Source organism: Gastrolobium bilobum, unplaced genomic scaffold (genome assembly GCF_033153095.1).
Source record: "Gastrolobium bilobum isolate Gb01-03AN ecotype WA unplaced genomic scaffold, APGP_CSIRO_Gbil_v1 utg22707, whole genome shotgun sequence".
Taxonomy (NCBI): domain Eukaryota; kingdom Viridiplantae; phylum Streptophyta; class Magnoliopsida; order Fabales; family Fabaceae; genus Gastrolobium; species Gastrolobium bilobum.
The window spans coordinates 97,116-117,197 of record NW_026895173.1 but is presented as its reverse complement, the minus strand read 5'-3'; the positions used below and the strand labels follow the sequence as shown (position 1 = coordinate 117,197).

The 20,082-nt window shown below is 34.7% G+C and overlaps 2 protein-coding genes across 10 annotated transcripts in view; both read right to left on the bottom strand.

Annotated features, from left to right (window-relative positions):
* Nucleotides 1–3,394: 3,394 nt before the first annotated feature.
* LOC133297008 (GPI ethanolamine phosphate transferase 2-like) lies at nucleotides 3,395–17,776 on the bottom strand. Of its 5 annotated transcripts, XM_061496071.1 has the most exons (18): nucleotides 17,616–17,776; nucleotides 17,451–17,541; nucleotides 16,449–16,493; nucleotides 16,158–16,325; nucleotides 15,957–16,041; nucleotides 15,759–15,865; nucleotides 14,367–14,447; nucleotides 9,153–9,205; nucleotides 8,970–9,072; nucleotides 8,201–8,344; nucleotides 7,721–7,817; nucleotides 7,323–7,548; nucleotides 7,145–7,229; nucleotides 6,224–6,958; nucleotides 5,951–6,145; nucleotides 4,305–4,397; nucleotides 3,893–4,176; nucleotides 3,395–3,720 (listed from the first exon to the last, which is right to left on the bottom strand). In XM_061496071.1, exons 1-18 carry the CDS (start codon nucleotides 17,738–17,740, stop codon nucleotides 3,558–3,560), a joined length of 2,880 nt encoding a protein of 959 aa, XP_061352055.1. In that variant the 5' UTR covers nucleotides 17,741–17,776; the 3' UTR covers nucleotides 3,395–3,557. The 5 variants fall into 5 exon arrangements, 4 of the variants coding, with proteins under 4 accessions (XP_061352055.1, XP_061352041.1, XP_061352048.1 ...); XM_061496057.1 differs by having other exon boundaries at nucleotides 5,951–6,958; XM_061496064.1 differs by having other exon boundaries at nucleotides 5,951–6,958; nucleotides 7,145–7,211.
* Nucleotides 17,777–18,255: 479 nt separating this feature from the next.
* The window catches only part of LOC133297131 (kinesin-like protein KIN-14B), a 31,939-nt gene continuing 30,112 nt past the window's right edge, over nucleotides 18,256–20,082 (bottom strand). For all 5 annotated transcript variants that reach the window (XM_061496215.1, XM_061496206.1, XM_061496220.1 and 2 more), the window contains exons 21-23: nucleotides 19,641–19,778; nucleotides 19,392–19,550; nucleotides 18,256–18,926 (exon numbers count right to left, since the gene is read on the bottom strand). In XM_061496215.1, the coding sequence (XP_061352199.1) occupies nucleotides 18,471–18,926; nucleotides 19,392–19,550; nucleotides 19,641–19,778 (753 nt within the window). In that variant the 3' untranslated portion in view covers nucleotides 18,256–18,470. The remainder of the gene's footprint in view (nucleotides 18,927–19,391; nucleotides 19,551–19,640; nucleotides 19,779–20,082) is intronic.

The window sequence follows — 20,082 nt, the reverse complement described above, 5'->3', positions numbered from 1 at the left end:
TTTACATAATTGTATTCTATCGAAAATTTTCGACAGAAATATTTTTCCTTGAAAAATTTGACAAAAATATTTCTGTTGAAAGTTTCAACTGAATTTAGATTCTATCAAGAACTTTGACTGAATTTTTTTCTGAAAAAATTTATGTCAGTGGTTATGGTCAAATCTTATTTCTTCTCTATTTTTGACGTAATGTTATTTTTATCAAAAATTCCGTCACTATTTTGGACGAAATATTTTTTGTCGATAAATTCTGTCAGTATTTGACACTTTTCTAATAATGTCATATTTAAAAATTATTCATATTTATGTAATTTTCACATTTTAATGCTAAGGATAGATATGTCACATTTAAAAATGATTCACATTTATGTAAATTGGGTTGAATATTGTAGCCTGCGGGCCAGCCCCAACCTAACCCTATAATGAGAGGGCTTTAAGAGGATGGGGTTAAAATGACCCCATTACATAGAGGGCTAAAATTTTATAGGGCTTAACATTAGTCTACATGGGCTGGCCCTAGGGTTTGAGCCCTTTTTGACAGCTCTAATAATTAGAGCGAATGAGATAAAATGATTATAAAAAGGTAAACTATGATGTAATTTTACCGAAAAAAAATCTAAAACAAAAGTTTAATTTAACAAAATCATTTTTTTAAAAATGTTTTGCACAAAATTTATTTGTGTCACATTAATTAAGCACAAAAGGATTATTTTTATTAAAGCTGGCACTTTCTTATATTAGAAGGGTATTTTTATTGAAAAAAAGTCTAAATTTGATCTTTTTTCTTTTTTTTCATCTATGCCGTTTTAAATATTTTTAAAGGGATAATCAACCAAATAATTATTTTTTGAATTGAATATTAAACAAAGAATAAGTTAGCATTTACAATAGTACAACTTATCTGGTGAAAGATATAATTGTTTATATCGTGAATAAATAATTTGTTTGACTCTTACTTTATATTACAGTTTTATCATGAAGTGGAAGTCTAATTAATTCGAGTTAATTTTGAGGATATCACACTTTGTGGACCTACTTTAACTTAAAATGGTAATGTATTTTTTTTTCCTTTCTATATCCACCATTTCATTACTTATGTTGTTTAATTGTTGGTCAAAATAGCATTGTCGTGCTATATTTATCTATTTTAAGTAAAGTTTGAATTTGATTTATAGAAAGTATTTTTATCATATTTATAAATATAAACATGTTACATTATCATAATACTATACTTAAAAAACTTTTAAGTAAAATTTTTATGTAATTCTAAAATAAAATCATGACCATTGTTAATTGCAAAAATCAATTATAAGTTAGAATAAGCTTCCCATGACATTGATTAGTACCATTGAATAGTAATATTAGCACTTTTTTGAAGAATTCATTAGGTGCATGGAAAACTTATTTGAAACAGAACACCTTTGAAATTACAAGAACACCTACCATTTTCAAATATTTATGTAAGTCATAAACTCTCTTTGTGAGTTTCTATTTCAACCGAACAAATTTGATCTAATATATATATATAATTGAATTGGGTCGGGTCAGTATAAAATCCGACCCGACCTATGCACAGCCTTAGGTGCCAGCTTCTCTCATTTTTTAAAAAGAAAAACAAAAGGCATGTCACGTGACAACCACTTAGAGAGGAGTTAGTTCATATGGTCAGAATTATTTACATGTTTGAGCCTGTTGCTTAAATATAACGTTGTCTTCATGTTTGAACAATGTGAGACATAACATACGTTATTAAGTTTTCAGTAAAATAATATAATACTTCAATCGGACATACAAATTTCTCCCAACACTGACTGCAACTGAAAAGCTCACGCAAAATGACTGCTACATGTTCCTTCTTAACTAACGTCCACATGGGCCATTTTCTTATAGCCAGTAGCTCTTTTTTTCTACTATCTCGATCCATACCAGAATCACTGAAGTGCCTTTGGTATGCACTTGCAAGAGATAGGTTGTGCTGCTTCACTCTCTCTATTGATGGTGCTCATCTCCCAGTAAATTTCCCATCCCAAAGAAAACATGCCATTGTTCAATGTGCATTCTTCTAAAACAATATTGGTCCCCATTTAATAAATGTGGCTTACTTTGATTAAAGATTGTTTTACGCTACTTATTTATTGAACGAATATTTCGGATAATACACACTTCCCTTGGATTTTCAAGAATTCCCCCAGATTATTTTAATTCCCCCCTTAGGAAATCGCGGTTGCCTTTGCAAACCCAGAAACAGGTTGACCCAGCAGTTTGCCACTTTCAAAAGTTGGAAAAAACATTTACTATCACACAACATGATTGTACCCAGACATTTTAGGAGTACTGGACTTGCCAAGTATAATCATCCTCGTAAACTGCTTGGGCAACAGTTTATGTTTCTTTTAAAACAATAAAATTAATGATCTTACAAGGGTAAATCAAATTCACAAAAGATGAAGAATATAAAAAATGTTTGTTGCTTTTTCTTTTCTGTAGCCGATACGTTTTTTCAAAATAAAGAAAAAATAAAAAAATTACGCAGAAAACAAGTTAACAGTTATATCACTTATGATATGGTTCCATGAGAGAGCTGATTCCTAACCATTTTTTTGTCAAAAGCTCATTAACTCGTAGACTGCTGCTCATGAGAGGAAAAACCTATTTCTTGTTATCTAGGACAGAACCGAGTCAATATTTTTATTCAAGTCAGATTATTTGGACAATGAATTTCAAGAAAGCACAAAACATGTTAGGTTCACGAAGAATGATTCATCCCAATTTCTTAAAATAACCACGTTAACATCTTCACCTTCTGTTAACCAACATATTTTGATGGGCCTATAATAAATAATCCAAGCTCATTAGTATCTTAGAATTAGTATATATAGAAGTTTAGGGTGATGTTTCTGTTATGCATGTATTTAGAATTGGTTAGTGGAGAAAATTGAGAGACCTCTAGGGAACTCTTGAGCCTAGGTATTTGGTTTGAGGGGGAGTTGAAGCTTTCTGAGTTTATTTTCTGCATTTTATATTGTATTAGTGTATGTAAAAAGAGGCTATGCCTCCATTGTTAATGTATTCAGTAGTGTATTTTTCTGGGTTCCATCGTATTTCAACATGATTTAGACTTGCAACGGCAGCTGACACCACATCTTCTCCTATACCTACCCTTTTACATCAAGAGTCCTATTCGTTTGGTTCTAGCTCAACCAAACTAGCCTGGTTTTTTTTAATCTTTTTCAAACTCATACTTGCTCCCACAAAGAGCCATTCAAATCTCGAATTTGCTCCTAAAGCATCTCCAGATTTTTATTTTGCAACGCAGATATGTATGCCTCAATCAGTGTGTGTGCATGTCAAATAGAGAAGATACCAATCAACTATTCTACTTCTTCAATGAATAAGAATTCAACAGTAAAAGGTTAGAGAGAGACGGGCAGGTGAAACGGGACAAACTGCTATATTCCACCTCCCCCACCCCCTAAAAAATAAAAAAGAATAAAGGCAATATTTACTTACTCATCAATCAAGTCAGATAGTTAAAATTGCTTTCTGAGAGTTTAATATTAATTTGTTCTCAACTTAGATGACCATGTGCCATTTGCCTTGCTACTTACGGAGAAACTCTTTCTCAGCCAAAAAAGCACTATATATGTATGAATCACGGTTGCAACTACAATGAAGACCCCAATATAGACACATGCAGTTGCAGCACAAACATAAAGGTACCTACAAGACAAATTGATAGTGTAAGTTTTGCAAGGTTAAATGACATCTATAAATGATATCAGAAAATCAGAATAAATCCCTATAACTACAATTAAATTAAAAAATCACAAAGGATAGTTTTGTGTTTCAATCATTAATCAACTTCTAAACATTGGATTCAGGGAAGACTCACTTGGGAGAAAAGACACTCCAAATAAATAAATGGTTCCTCATCAACAGCAAGACAATCGTGTATGCAGTCAAGAGAACACAATTCATGCTCAAAGGTACTAGGCAAGGAAATCCAAGAAGAGTCTTGAGAATTTCTCCAGAATTGCCTTTCTTGGTAACTAGTGAACCGATTGAGATCTTGACAGAGATGTACAGAACCATACTAAGAAAGAACAACATCGGGGATGCATAAGTAATGATGAACATTAAAAGACCTGAGAGGAAGGTTGAGTGACTTGAAATTCCCTGCCAATGAATGGTAATAACTTGCTGAGAAAATAGAAATCTCATGGACAATTGGAATCTTAAATGCAGTACACAAAATAACGTGCTGTTTTGAAAACAATGACAAAAAAAGAAATAGAAGACATTACAATAAAAGCTCCAGCTACATCAATGGTAGCTAGCGTATTGCTGTTCCCAAGGGCAAAATGGCCTGCCATTCCCAGATTGTACAGAGCAGTAATCTAAGAAATGCACAGTATCAGTACCCGATCTGCATTTTGAACTCATTCCAATACTCATTATGCATCAAAAGAAAATGTATGATGCGTAGAAAAGAGCAAGGGTAACTTCATCACAGTGCAATTTGCTTTAGTATCAATTAAAGCACTTTTTTTTTTTTTTAATTTCCCTTTTAGCTACTGGTAGGTAGTGGGTGGGGGGGGGGGGGGGGGGGGGGGGGGGGGGGGGGTAACTGAAGCATGTCCAAACGCAAGAGCTATTAGAAACTGGCTTAAGGCAAGATATGTGACCAAAGTGAGATATGCTTGCTCGCACAGACACCTAAGAACTTAAATTTAGAAACCTATGTATCCCATTCTAATAGACAAATGACCCATTCAGTCGATAAACAGGTTAAAACTACAATTTAAACAGAGTGAAGTCTGGGTTGTAGAGAGTAAGGAATGGGTTTGAAATGAATGCATTATAATAATTCAGGCGGTAAGTTACAGATAGCTATTATTTGTGTTAAGTGGAGCTTGAAATATGTGTGATGGTCGGGTGCCTGTGATTGTTGTGTGTATCTAAATACATTATTTTCCCTTCTCTTTTGGAAGAAGGGAAAAATTCCTGAGCTACAACTAAAGGAAGACGCACTAAATTTTTTTTCTTAATGGTGGCTTGTGTAACTAACTTTTGTCCAACTATATGGCCTGAATGACATGGATGAAAGATGCATACATTTACAACCATCTACTAAATGGATGGTCAGTAGAAGCATAAGCTTGCTCTACAAAATGAAACTTTCATATAACAGCCGGCAGAAAAATGCTAAAATGATGGAGGATTTAAAGTCTACAGACGTTTTAAACGAACAGTTTAAATTATTTAATTAGATCTCATTGCTGTCATTCCCATGTAAAGTCAGCTTGCTAAGACACCTTATTTTGAAAATAACTTATGCGAGAGTAAATCTCTATCTCTTCTTATTCATATGCATAATAACATATAATTATCAGTGCAAATGTATGTAGCATATAACTAAAGTTGATTAGGCAGAATAGTTTGTACCTTATACGGGTGAAATTGCCTAGAATGTTATCAAGGTCAAAATTCCAATTCAGAAAAAAATACACACTTGAAAATTACGATTCTAGGTATGAACATTATACCATTATAATTAATTTATCAGAATAATATTTCTGCAGTTAATGCAGATAAGTTATCTGCATTTACTCTCAAAAAGACGTTGTTTTGAGATTGAAAAATTAAATAATTATAATTATACAGACTATAATAACCCTGAAATAAATTAAAATTACAAAAATACCATGATTTCTGTCTCAAAACGACGTCGTATTAGGCTTACTGCAGATAACTTATCTGCGCGAAAAAAGCGAACCCTTAATTTATATATAGCAGAAGTCCATAAGTTGAACTTAAATAGCCCCTGTCAAGTTAGATTCCAGGGCAAACCATTTTCAGTGTTTTAGCACTGCGTTCTAGAACTCAACCAATCTGCTATCAAAATATAAAATAAAAAACCAATATTTATTCATGACAGGTTGCAACTAACCTCAACCCACTGCTTATGATGTGACCCACTAGAAGAAAAGGTAAGCATGCTGGCCAAGGCTTGAACAAAGAGCAACAACACAGGCATCACATTAATGGGTTGTTGAAGCAACAACTGCAGAAGACACCAGGAAGTTATATACGTGCACCCCACCAAGTACAAGGAATCTTTTAATACCAAAATTGGTGTCATGTTCTGAATTTCAAAAGGAACAGAAGCAGACATGTAGAAGTTCTGTGTTGAGTACATTTCAGGAGTTTGCATAGGCATAACCCATGGCAAAACCAATACAACTGTAACAGTGATGATTCCCAGAATGGCATAGAATATTTGTACTGATAAGGTGGCATCCTTATTATATGAGGCAGACATGTCCTCATGTTTCACAAAATTTTGCAATACCAACAAACCAGACATTAACAAGCTGAATCCAATCACCATTACGACTTTTGTTTTGGCCTGCATTAGGAACAATACAAATATGCCCATAATGATGATCATGACACAAGATGCTATCTGAATTGAGTTTATATATTGACTGCCAGCCTGCTCAAGCCACTTAGAAATGTCAGGAAGGTTAGTCCAATTCACACCACCTTGGTGCCAGCCTTTCAAAATTCTTCCAGAAAAGAGAATAAGAAACAACAAACTCATTTGGAAACCTGATATATTTTTTTGTTCCTTTATTGAACTGAGATAATCATGTGCTTTATTAAGGTCAAAAGACTGTATTGCTTCGCGAAGAAATAACAAGTTAATAGTGGATGTTAAAAAATGCCAAATATAATGCTCTTCCTCAATCATGGAACTTGATCCCATACTAATGACAAGGATCAGGATGCCAAACAAAACGAACACCTCATCTAAATTCCATGGCTTCAGATAATTGTGAAGGTCTTGCGTCTCCTCTGCAGGAACTTCTTTGTGGATGATGAATAAAAGTCTCAGCAGTATCAAGCATGAGGTGATCAAAGCAGCAACTCCAAAAACAAGCAAATTAATTGGTTTCTGCACAAACACAATTATCATGAGAAAGAACAGAAAGAGAGAGAGAGAAATATTAAGAGAAACTTTTTAAAGACATAAATCAATAAACAGGATGGAAATATTCCCTCAATACGGGCTATTCATGCTCTTAAACAATATCCCAGGTTAGCAAGGTCAAGAAACTTTGACTCAGAAGATCATACATACATCAGTTGCTTTGTGTGATAACCACTCACTTGCTCTACTCAGAAACTCGTTATATGCTGCAACAATGCTGTTGTAGCCTTCTGTACTATTAGACCCAAAAAAATGCCAAATAAAAAAATTTCACAAATATTTCTTGTGGAATTTATTAAAAACTTGGCACAACAGAACTGTCACATACCTGATGACTACTTCAGCTTTCCAGGCATCATGAAGAGTAGCAGCATTAAAATACAAGCAACAAAACAACTTCTCCTTGCTACCTTTGCATTCACTAATTGTGTGTTCACTATTAGTATAGAAAGCATCACATGGAAAATTTCTACAAGACAAACCAGGCAATTGTGCTTGAAGTAATCTGAATAACTGCCATGAGTTTAACTGCAGTGCCCTCAACTTTTGGTCTTCTAGCTCACCCAAGAAGCAAAAGGAAAAAAAGAAAATTAAAATGACATAATTTTGTTCTTACAACATTAATATGCTCAAAGAAAAATTGTAAGCAGATGGAAAAAAATGTCATATCACCTTCTGTTAGTTAAATTTGTCTGACAGACAGGCATAAACAGATAGAGAACTAACCTGTTAGAGAGTCAACCATTTGAGAGATCAAAACACCAATATTGTTTTTTGGAATTGGTACACCAAAAAGTAAAGCTAATGTTGGCGCAAGATCAACCTGGTTCACAATAATATAACGTAAATTGCATACGTATTCAACCACCTACTACACAGGTTCTTTAGTTATATGGTATGTTGTCAGTGAGTGAGTGGTTGAATTGTGTTAGGTTCAACATTGACAAACAAGAAAACAGGGAGAATAGTAAGATAACAAAATAAATTTTAACAGGGAAGGAGACAAATTCATGTAAACATAAAAGGTTCACCCCATAAGGATGCATACAAATAGGAGTTCGTTTATACACTCAATGCAGGAATCTTCTCTCATGGTTTGCAAACTGTTTTGGCAACACATTCAAGTTCAAGAGAAGATAAGAAAACTATCAGCATTGGTTAGTCCTGTACCCTACAACCCTACAAGCATTAACATAGTTTTATTACCTGAAAAATAGTGTCATGATTGGATAATGCACAGTCAGAGGCATTGTTTTTTGGTCCAATAAAAAGAGCTAGAGAGTCAGTTTCCTCATACGAGGAACCCCCATGATTACCATTCTCAGTCATTCCATGGTCACTGACTACAACCTGTATAACAATTTGCAGCAGAGAATAATTAAAACTTTGATTCTTAAATGGCCTTGGTCTTTACAATAATAATTAATAATTAATTAAAAATAGCCATACATGAAAAACACAAAACATCAACTACTCGTCAAAGTAAATAATGCTAGAGGTATAAGACCACTAATGGAAAATACTACTACTGAAGATATGTACATAACGAAAATAGAGATTTGAAAAGCCATGAGAATATACTATGGGTGCATAAACACAATGATTAACACTAACAAATTTGCATTTCTATATATTCCAGATTCAATAGTAACAGTATGTACAATGGTAAGTTCATTTATGTCCTCAGGTCAGTATAAAATTGACAACCTTACAAAGCCAAAGACCGTTTATCATTAACTTAAAAGCAAGTTTTTCAGAAGAACTCTAGCATCTCTTCTGTTTGCAGGCCCATCCATGCAAATACATCCTAAATGTACTATAGAAGTGTTGTATACATTAAGAAGCTAAATAGATAAAACTAAATAGGTTCTCTCTCGTGTTCATATTAATGTCTATAAATGCCACACCATAATAAACAAGTCACATGAATTCTGTATACACAATTCAAGAAAGCAACAAAAAGGTAGTAACAAACCAGAAGTGTCTTCCCTTGATCATTTTCTAGATTTTGCAAGGAATTAACATGAATCTTCTTAACTACTTCATCCATTTCAGAAAGTTTTGAAGTCATTAACACACTGAAACAGTAAATGTCCAAACGAAGCTTAGAGGAACAGAATTAAATAACATGTATAGAGCAAAGAGATAAAGATGATACCTGTTGCGCCCACCAATATGTCCAACATGATCCAAGCCTAGATAATGAAGAATCTAAAATAAACTCAGTAAAATGTGTGTAAATGAAATTAAATCTTCATTGAAAAGCATCATGGAATTTGGAACTAGACAAAAAAAAAAAAAATTAAAAAATAATAATCCACATTCAACACTTGTGTGCTAAAGTAACACTAAGTTAACATACAATTTTGAAGAATCCTTGTACTACAAATGGATCTTAACTCGTAAGTCTTAACTTTCAAAGTGAAAACGAAAGTAGATTAATGTCTTCCTCTGAAAGTCAATGAGTTGGAAGAAGTCCGTTGATAAGGGAGATGAAAACCAGAGTATGTACTATCTAGTAACTAGCAAACTGGATACAGTATATGCAGTAAATATTAAAAGGTAGAACAAAAACAACAGCTTTTTCCTGTTCAGTGTTATCATACAAGTAGAACCAAACCAACTCCTATAGCTGATAAAAAAACTGCTTATTTAGTATAAGTAGAACCAAATTAACTTATAGTTGATAGAAAGTAGTACTATTTGTCCAAAAAAGATCAATTATAACACTTGGCATGTCTTCCCAAAAGTGCATCCATAGAACAGGCCTAATGATATATTGTTAGAATTGAGGCAAACGAAGGAAAATGTCTTCATGTAATCAAACTGTCAGAGTTCCAAACAAAAGCATAACAACACACTGACTGTCTTCTTCTTTAATGTTCAAAAACTTACCAACAACACATTTCAATAAATTCATATTGAAATCTCATTCAAGAAATCTATTTCTGTGTCATTGTCAATAGTTTTTTTTTAAAAGAAAAAAACAGGGAATATAAACAAACTTTTAGAACGCATGAGGGGACTCAGAAATAAGCCAAAGCCCACATGGAAGGGCAGACAACATGCACACTCGAAAATTATGCTCATATCCAATACTCAGAAACATACCAAAGAATACACGACCCCAATGTTCATTGGTAATATGATATCACTAAAACAACGGCTACCACTTTGGCCAGAAAAAGAACATGCATATGAGAGAGAGAGAGAGAGAGGAGGGTTGGGGGGTAAAACACAGGTTCTAAAGATTTAAAAATGGGATAAGATGCAAGGAACATATTTTGTTGTAAATAATAATTATTTAGTTATTATTTAGTCATTTATTTGTTGTATTGGACCAAGCTCATTAGGTCAAAATTAGGTCAAGTATTCTCTATAAATAGAAAATCCTTTGTACAGATTATTTACAATTCTATAATATATCAGAATACCTTTTTCAAGTTGGTATCAGAGCTCTCGATTCTGAGGGTTCTGCTTCCGCAAATCACCATCTTTAAAAACCAACCCTATTTGCCTCTCACCGCCACAAAGCCGCCGCCGGAAAAAAAAATTTCGGGGACCTTTTGGACCATGAGGACCCCTGTTTCACTCCGTTTTCTTAGATCTATCACTCTACGAAGGTTTCTTTTTCATCAGACGACCGGAACAGCTCAAAAAAAAAAAACGCAGTACTGTTCATCGCGAACTGTTCACGCGGTACTGTTCATCGCGCACTGTTCACGCGGTACTGTTCATCGGGTACGGTTCACGTGGTACTGTTCATCGGGTACTGTTCACACAAAAAAAAAAAAAACTTTTCTTGTTTTTTGTCTCCTCTCCATGGATCAGCTTAAACCCGCTATTGATAATATGTGTAAGCCATATGACCGTTCTTTGATCTTATCTTGTAAGAATACACATTCTACATCTCTTCTTGCTTCTTGCACTGATTTTAAAACCTCATGGATTTTGGATTCTGGTGCAACTGATCATATGGCTTGTCGTACTGAGTTGTTTTGTTCTTATCATCCTACTGTTGGTAGTCATACTATATCCGTAGCTGATGGATCCCATAAATCAGTTATTGGTTCTGGTAACATTCAAATTCAACCTTCCTTGTTTCTTAAGAATGTTCTTTATGTTCCTCAGCTTTCTACTAATCTTATCTCCACTCAAAAACTTACAACTGATTTGAATTGTTCTATCACATTTTTTCCTTCTCATTGTGTTATTCAGGATCTTACCACGAAGAAGACAATTGGAGTTGCTAATGAACAGAATGGGTTGTATCATCTCCTTCCAAAACATGCTATAAATGATAGCAAAAATCAGTTATTAATGACACATCATCCTTCTACTGCAGAGTCTATGATTTGGCTCCATCACAAGCGTCTGGGACATCCACCATTTAGTCTATTAAAGTCTATGTTCCCTTCTCTGTTTCTCAATCAGTCGGTTGACACCTTTCATTGTGATGTTTGTGAATTTGCAAAACCCCATAGAGTGTCATTTCCTTCTAGCACTATTAAAAGCAACGAACCTTTTTCTCTTATCCATTCTGATGTTTGGGGCCCTTCTAAAGTGCATAGTGTTTCAGGTGCAAGGTGGTTTGTTTCTTTTATTGATGATTGTACTCGGGTAACATGGATATACTTGATGAAAGACAAGTCTGAAGTACCAGAGATATTTATTCGGTTTCATCACATGGTTGAGACTCAGTTTGGTAAGTGTATTAAAAGACTAAGATCTGATAATGGTACTGAGTACGTCAACCAACGCCTGTCACAATTCATTTCAGACAGAGGTATGATTCATGAGCTCACATGTCTTGATACCCCTCAACAAAACGGGTTGCTGAAAGGAAAAATCGTCACCTCCTTGAAGTTGCTAGAGCACCACTTTTCCAGACATCTGTTCCTAGTTCTTATTGGGGAGAAACCGTGTTAGCTGCAACCTTTTTGATCAACCGTTTACCTTCACGGGTCCTTAACAATATCAGTCCTATTCATTCCATGACTTCCTTCTTTCCTTCTGTTCCCATACTGCAAAGCCTTCCACCAAGAGTGTTTGAATGTGTTGCCTTTGTCCATGTTCATAAACAACAATGGAGTAAGTTGGATCCTAGGGCTCTTAAGTGTGTCTTCCTTGGTTATACCCTTTATAAAAAAGGGTACAAGTGTTATCATCCACCAAGTCGAAATTTTTTTGTTTCTATGGATGTCACCTTTCACCGTATTCCTGATGTCACCTTCAAATACACCTGAGATACGAAAGATTTTGACACCTGAATTGGTATATCAGAGGAGGAAACAACCCATACTGTCTCACCAGCAACCTCAATCGTCTGAACCACTGGTAAGTCCTGAATTTCCTGTTTCTGATTCTAATATTATTGCTTCTCATGATTTGCCTATTTCTTCTGATACCTCTGATGACTTACCCATTGCTTCTGCTTCTGATAACTTACCTATTGCCCTAAGAAAAGGGAAAAGATCTTGTACTCAATATCCTATCTCCCATTTTGTTTCTTCTACTAATCTTTCTGTGCAGCACAAAAGCTTTGTTTCAGCACTAGATTCTATTTCAATCCCAAAATCAGTACATGAAGCATTGAAAGATGAGAATTGGGCTCAAGCCATGCAAGAGGAAATGAATGCATTGGAGAAAAATAAAACATGAGAGGTTATTGATAGACCCAATGGAAAGAAAGCAGTAGGGAGCAGATGGGTTTATGCCCTAAAGTATAATACTAATAGCACTCTTGAAAGATATAAGGCTCGATTAGTCGCTAAGGGTTACACTCAGACCTATGGCATTGATTATGAAGAAACCTTTGCTCCAGTTACAAAGATGAATACGGTGAGAGTCTTGTTATCCCTTGCTGCTCATTACAATTGGGATATAAATCAATTTGATGTGAAGAATGCTTTCCTTAATGGTGAGTTAGAAGAAGAAGTTTACATGGAAATCCCTCCTGGTTTTGATTCTGTGAATGGAGAAAATAAAGTTTGTAGATTAAAAAAGGCCTTGTATGGATTGAAGCACTCACCTCGTGCCTGGTTTGGAAGATTTACTAAGGTTATGATGACTTTAGGATACAAACAAAGTCAAGGAGATCACACTCTTTTCTTTAAGCACTCCCAAGATGGGAAGCTCACTGTGCTCCTTGTATATGTTGATGATATTATTATCACAGGTGATGATTTTGTGGAGAGACATATTCTGCAAACAAGACTAGCATCTGAGTTTGAAATTAAAGACCTTGGGAAATGAGATATTTCCTAGGGATAGAAGTAACTCATTCAAAAAAAGAAATTTTTATCAGCCAGAGGAAATATGTTCTTGATCTTCTCAAAGAAGCAGGAAAGCTCGGGTGTAAACCCTCTAATACTCCTATTGAGCAGAATCACAAGATAGGCTATGAAGAGGAGAGTCCTCCAATTGATAAAGGACAATATCAACGGCTAGCTGGGAAATTGATATATCTGGCTCATACTAGATCAGACCTAGCTTATGCTGTTAGTGTTGTCAGTCAGTTTATGAACAATCCAAAGGAGAAATACATGCAGGCAGTGGAGAGAATTCTTCAGTATCTTAAAGATACTCCAGGTAAAGGATTATTATTCCGGCGTGATGGCCATCTCTCTTTAGAAGTCTACACTGATGTTGATTATGCTGGATCTGTGACTGACCGTCGTTCTACTACTGGTTATTGTATGTTTCTTTGTGGTAACTTGGTGACATGGAAAAGTAAGAAACAAGATGTGGTTGCCAGATCAAGAGCAGAAGCTGAATTTCGAGCTATGGCTCAAGGCATTTGTGAGTTACTGTGGCTAAAAATTGTACTTGATGACCTCAAAATAAAATGTGAACGACCTATGAAGCTGCTATGTGATAATAAGTCCGCTATTTGTATAGCTCATAATCCAGTTCAACATGATCGGACTAAACATATTGAGGTCGACCGCCATTTCATCAAAGAGAAACTTGATAGCGGGTTGATTACCACTCCATACATTCCCACTGGGCGTCAATTAGCTGATGTATTGACAAAGGGACTTTCTTCAGACAGATTTCAAGAGCTTACTAGCAAGCTGGGAATGATAAATATCTATTTCTCAGCTTGAGGAGGAGTGTTGTAAATAATAACTATTTAGTCATTTATTTGTTGTATTAGGCCAAGCCCATTAGGTCAAAATTAGGTCAAGTATTCTCTATAAATAGAGAACCCTTTGTACAGATTATTTACAATTCTATAATATATCAGAATACCTTTTTCAAGTTATTTTCAACCAGAAAAACGAAAGTTTGCAAAGAGAAATTATCACAAAATGGAAATTCAAATAACATTAGTTAGGGACCAAATTATGATGTGGTCACAATTACTTACCAGGAAATTCCAATCATCTCTGCTAAGTTCATCGTCAAGATGTCGAGACACATTTTGATCTACTTGTGTAGTATCTTTAACCTACAGTAACAAGAGGCATCAGAAAAACAACGTAAAATAATACATCAACCATATAGTTTTTAGGGAAAAGTTCAAAAACTCCATGTGGTTTACTCTTTTAACACTTACCCCCCCCGCCCCAAATGATTTTTTTCTTATCACTTATCTCCCGTATGGTATTTTCCGTCCAAGTTCATATTTAACACCATTAAAATTTGAATTCACTAGCCCATTTTACCCGTCTTGCCAACATCAAAAGCACTAGTCTATCATAAAACTTCCAGAAGAAATTACCTGCTTTATATAACTTCCAAAAAGAATCAAATCATTCAAGCCATAAAACTTAAAAGATGAACAAGAAAAGGGGGAGAAATACTGGCATATAGATTGTACACACTTACCACTCTTTTTATTGTTAATGATAATTATGTTTATTTGACAAATCACCTTGGAAGCCTTTTCCCTTGATCGCTATGCTTGGGTTTCAGGTCTTCCTGATCAATCTATCACTCTAAATGTTTTACAGCAATAAAGGCATTGGTGAATAGATGCGCTGATTCTAATTTGACTGTTTAACAGGTGAGAATCTTAGACACGACTAGTGTTAAAATATTTTCATTAAATCATTTAACTCATCAGCCATGTAAATTATCATTTAGTGATTGAATAAAACTTTATTGAAGAATTTCTGTTAGGCAGAGTATAGATGGAGTAATGATTAATAAAAGCTCATTGAAAAGTGCCTAATTCTAAGCATTTTTGAAAATCAAACAATGGAAAATAATTGTAACGACAATAACAACAATAATAATATAAACAAAGAGCAACAAAAGCATTACAGAAAAATCATCCAGATTCCAGATTTATGATAGATTAGTGCATTTGATGTAGGCGAAACAGGGATAAAATGGGGAAGTTAGTTCAAATTTTAATGGTGTGTGAACTTGGATGGAAAAAACCATATGAGAGGTGAGTGATAAGAAAAAAACTATAGGGGGGAAAGTGATGAAAGAATAAACCACGAGGTTTTTGAACCTTTCCCTTTTCTTTTCTTTTTTCAAAATAAACTTATGATCATTGAAAGAACATGTCATGTAAAGAAGAAAGCTGCCTCACTTGTCATGTTCCTGAGACATGAGAAGTTATTAATGAGAAATGCAAATGCATAGAGAGGTCAAATACAACTCAAATATATATACATAGACATGCACACATAAAAAAATAAATAAAAAAATAAAAAATCAAAGTGATTATTAATGATCACATGCATTATGGCCTATTTGGGAGGCACAAGACCATGTCTATATGCTGACATGTACACTGAAGACTTACAAAAAAACTGCTAACTCCGTCATGTCGTGCAAATAAACCAGGAAATAACTTGAGCCATGTATCATCACCATGCATAACCATTTTCCATCCAATCTTAGAGAACTGTGCTGCAACAAACAAGTGACAATGACGTAAATACAATTTCACAGAAAAATCAATGATATGGTCAATTTTTCCAACATGGTTGCTACAACTAACCAAGAAGATTGTCATCAAAATAAGCCTGTGTGTTAAAGTTGAAAGCCACATCCAAGAAACCCCCAATTGCTCCTGAAACCATGGCCTGGAGTGAAAAACAAAAGAGATAAAATAAGAAGAGGTTGGAAAAAAGAAAAGAAATCCATAGATCATATGCTTTTCTTTCGTACTTTCACATTTGAAACAGGAAAGGACACTGACCTTCAGACGAGGCATGGTAACTGTTGGAGCTGCAGCTATTGCATGATATCCAACAGCCATACCATTCACCAACAATGACTGGGTATATGGCATAGCTTCCAGAAAAGCCTTGCTTGGAGGCTGACCCTTCTTGCCAAGCACAAATTCAGCTGGAAGACCGTCAATGACCTAAAGTAAAATGATTTTATGCAACAAATTAATATCTATAACTGTAAGCCATGAACAACCAAAATATATATAAAACAAAATCATAGACCTTATCAAATATGGTATTCAGGCAGTTGTACATACCATTAAGATGAGTCGATCATATGAAAAAGGGATCTCAGATTCTTCCTACACAAAGAACATTTTCTAAATTCATTAGTAAAAACAAAACTAGAAGCATAAATGAGAATTGGATTAAATCAATCACCCTTTACGAGAAAACAATGCTTTCCAAATAAAAAATTCCTGCATAACATATGATCCTACTGACATTCTGGAATACAGAAAAAACTAATCATGCAGTTTACAGACGCTTTCCATTATGAAAATTGTTGGTATTTCACTTCCAGTTCCAACTACAATGAACATCCCCATTTCCCAGTCTCGTTTGTCTTTAATCAATATTTAAGCTATCTAACTTGAAAGAAAGAAACAGAGAAAAATGAAGCCATTTTATTGTTCCAAGTCAGTTAGCATACTTTTGGTACTAGAAAGGACACCACACGGTGCCATCCTGAACCTTCACTGGTTGTTATCACAACTGAACTTAATCTTATGACCTTAAAAGGTGAAATACCATGTGAATGTGATACATAATAGATTAGGATTATTTGAATTATTTTTAATATATGAATTGAATGGTAACTTATGTTATTTAGGATCTTGACATCTTTCCTTATTTTTAGGGATTATATCTTTGATAATATATTTGTTTCAAGGAAATTTATATTTAATTAAGATCATGTATCTAAATACGACTTATCTACGATTTTTGTTATATTTAGTTATAAACACCCTTTAGGTGCATACTTTAACATAATAAAATATTCTTAGCCAGGAGAGTACCCTACCCAAGAGGAGTACTCTTGGTTCCCATTCTACATCACCATGTTATAACAATCATAACAGATCTCCAATTCACAACAAATACGAATAGAATGAATAAACTGTGATCTAATATCAAACTAAATGACTGTTTGCAAGAAGTAATACAAAAACGTAGATGCGTGAAACAAAATAAATTCAGCATCAAACAAACCAATGGATAGTAATTAGTGCATAAGAATTTGCATTCACCACCACAACCTGATACAACAACCTAAGGCGATCTGATGCCTCGCTCCGATTTGCAAAGCCATCGTTATCGCAGGTTGGGCGTCGGAAACTCTCCAAACCACTAACAAAGCAAAAAAGGAAGTCAAATAATCAAATCGAGGAAAAGGTTTAGGTTTGAAGATTTGAAGATTTTACCTGTGACCGGAGAGAACTGGTTTGACGGGGAAGAAGCCGAAAACGAAGATCGAGAGGCCTATGAACTGGATGATAACTGCTGCTATGCTAAGTAGTGTCAGCTTAGTGCAAGAAATTGAAGACATTTTTGGTAGGTGTCGTTTGAAGGTTGGTGTTAAAATGTGAATTTATTTTAATTTTTTTTTTTTCACTCTCCTTTGTTTGGAATTTCTTTTCAGCGTGGTAAAGAAAGGGAAGGACTGGGGAAGGATTATTTTTTATTTTTTATTTTTTATTTTTCACATGTGACGTGAGGAATCAAATTTTGAAAAGAGTTAAAGAGAATTTTCATTTGTCCCTTTCATTGATCGCCAACTCCCACAAAATAAAAGTGGCGTTAATGTTAACTAAAATTTCCTCATCATCTAAATTTTAACTCCCTATGCTTTTAAAATAATTACTTTTTTTATTTTAAATTTTTTCTTTCTCCTTAATTGTCAATTACTAATACTTCCAAATTAATTCTTTTTACATTAAATTTTTCTTCTTTTTTCTTCCAATTTCATCTTCTTGCCTGCTTATTTATCAATAGTAAGATGAGATTCATGGCAGATTCGATGAAATTCGACATGAATAAACATGAAGTCTTAAACAAGCCTGTGGACTCGGGCATTTTGGATAAATTACACTTCATAAACAAAATTGCAGGATAAGAAATACTGAAATAATTACAACCAAATATGGAAACATGCATGCAGAACAAGGATTGTACAGTGGTTCCCCCACTACTCAATCAACGCCCAAAAGCCGAAGCCTTCACAAGCAACCTACTCGAGGCCTATAATGTATAGTTCATGATCATATTGCCCTTGAAGGTTAAGTTCTCACATCTTTCAGTGAACCCCCTTTTTCAAGCTCAATGACGAGATCCCTAAGGGATGGAACCTTCATAGCCAAGGTCCTATATAATCTAGAATACCGTGCTCGAGTTCCATCTGCAGTCCTTGCCAGGGCAAGCAAGCTTAAAGCATCAGGTAGTTCAGCAAATACTTGCTTCATTTCCTCCAAGCTCATATTTTCCAAAATGGACGGCCTAGGGGCAACCCTCACAATCTCACCTCCATTAGGTTCCTGAACTCGAGCCTCAGCTTTAATTATTAGTTCTGAATTTGAGTTTGCTCCACATTTGATTATAAATGGTGAGGTATTGCCTGTATTAAATTGAAGCACGTTCCACTGTGCCACATCAGTTCCAGATCCAGAGCCCACATCAGTTGATGGCTTGCGAGCATGTGATAAATCTTGAATGCGGTCATCTTCTTCAGGAATTGACTGCGTCAAACACAACAGAAAAGAGGGTTTAGGATTCACAAAACTCAACAAACGCCAGACCCAACTGATTTCAGACAAAAAAATATCTTAATTTCACACAAATGCAAGGAGACGGAAAATCATTTCAAATTATTTTCAACTGTTCAGTCCTTAGTTTTGTTTCTTTCTATTTTCTTTTTTTCTAGGGGCTACAAAATTCCTTAGTATTTAACTTGGTAGTACTCCCATATAGCAAAGCAAATAATTTAATTAACAATAATTTAAAAATTAATGGCAACTACGGAGAAAAACCAGGCAAAGTCAACCTCTCCGTTAATGCACCATTCCTGTCCTTATTAGATATGCTTTTTATCAGAGCAGTCGTAGTGAATTTTAGTCAACACTGAGTATGCCAACACAGTTCAAAGCACAATCTGATTCCTTTAGTGCTCACAATCTAGTCATACTGAGCAACAACTTGCATACCTCAACCATGCGGCAAGCATCTGCAATGTGCCTCTGAGCACATGGATGATCAATTTCAAGAAGCGAAGGCATTCGTTCTGTTAGTTCATCAAGAGAAACAAGCACTGTTCTTTTCTTACTTTTCCCGATGGTGTTCATAGTAGAAAGTCTTGTTATATCCTGTTCAAATTATACCTTAAATTATTGATTATTTCTTATTAGAACACTAAACTCGAGCTTCCAAAACAGATTTCAAGAAGAAACAAGAACCTTGATTTGCTTCAATATGCCGTCAAGTGAAATGAGAGATGCTAATCGTGCATCTTCAGCTGCAGAAGAAGGACTTTGAATAGGTGAACCACCATTTTCCAATAATAACGCTACATCACTTCTCATTTGTTGCAAAATCTGAATATAATAAGATATCAACGGCACATGATAAATAGACATTTTAAGAAGAAAATAATACATCAATATCCTTCTTTAATTGCTATTAAAATTTAAATCTATCACTAACATTGCAGTAGTACAGGTCTGACAGAATTGACATATCATGTGTTTAGGAATGAAGGCTAATGTCACCAGAAAATTCCCCCCTCTTTAAATGGCCTATTTTGCTGCTCAGTAAGAACTGCAGAAAATCAACTTTACCAAAATTGAAACCCAGGACTGCATAACTGCACTTCAATTACCTTGAGTTCAACGGTCATAA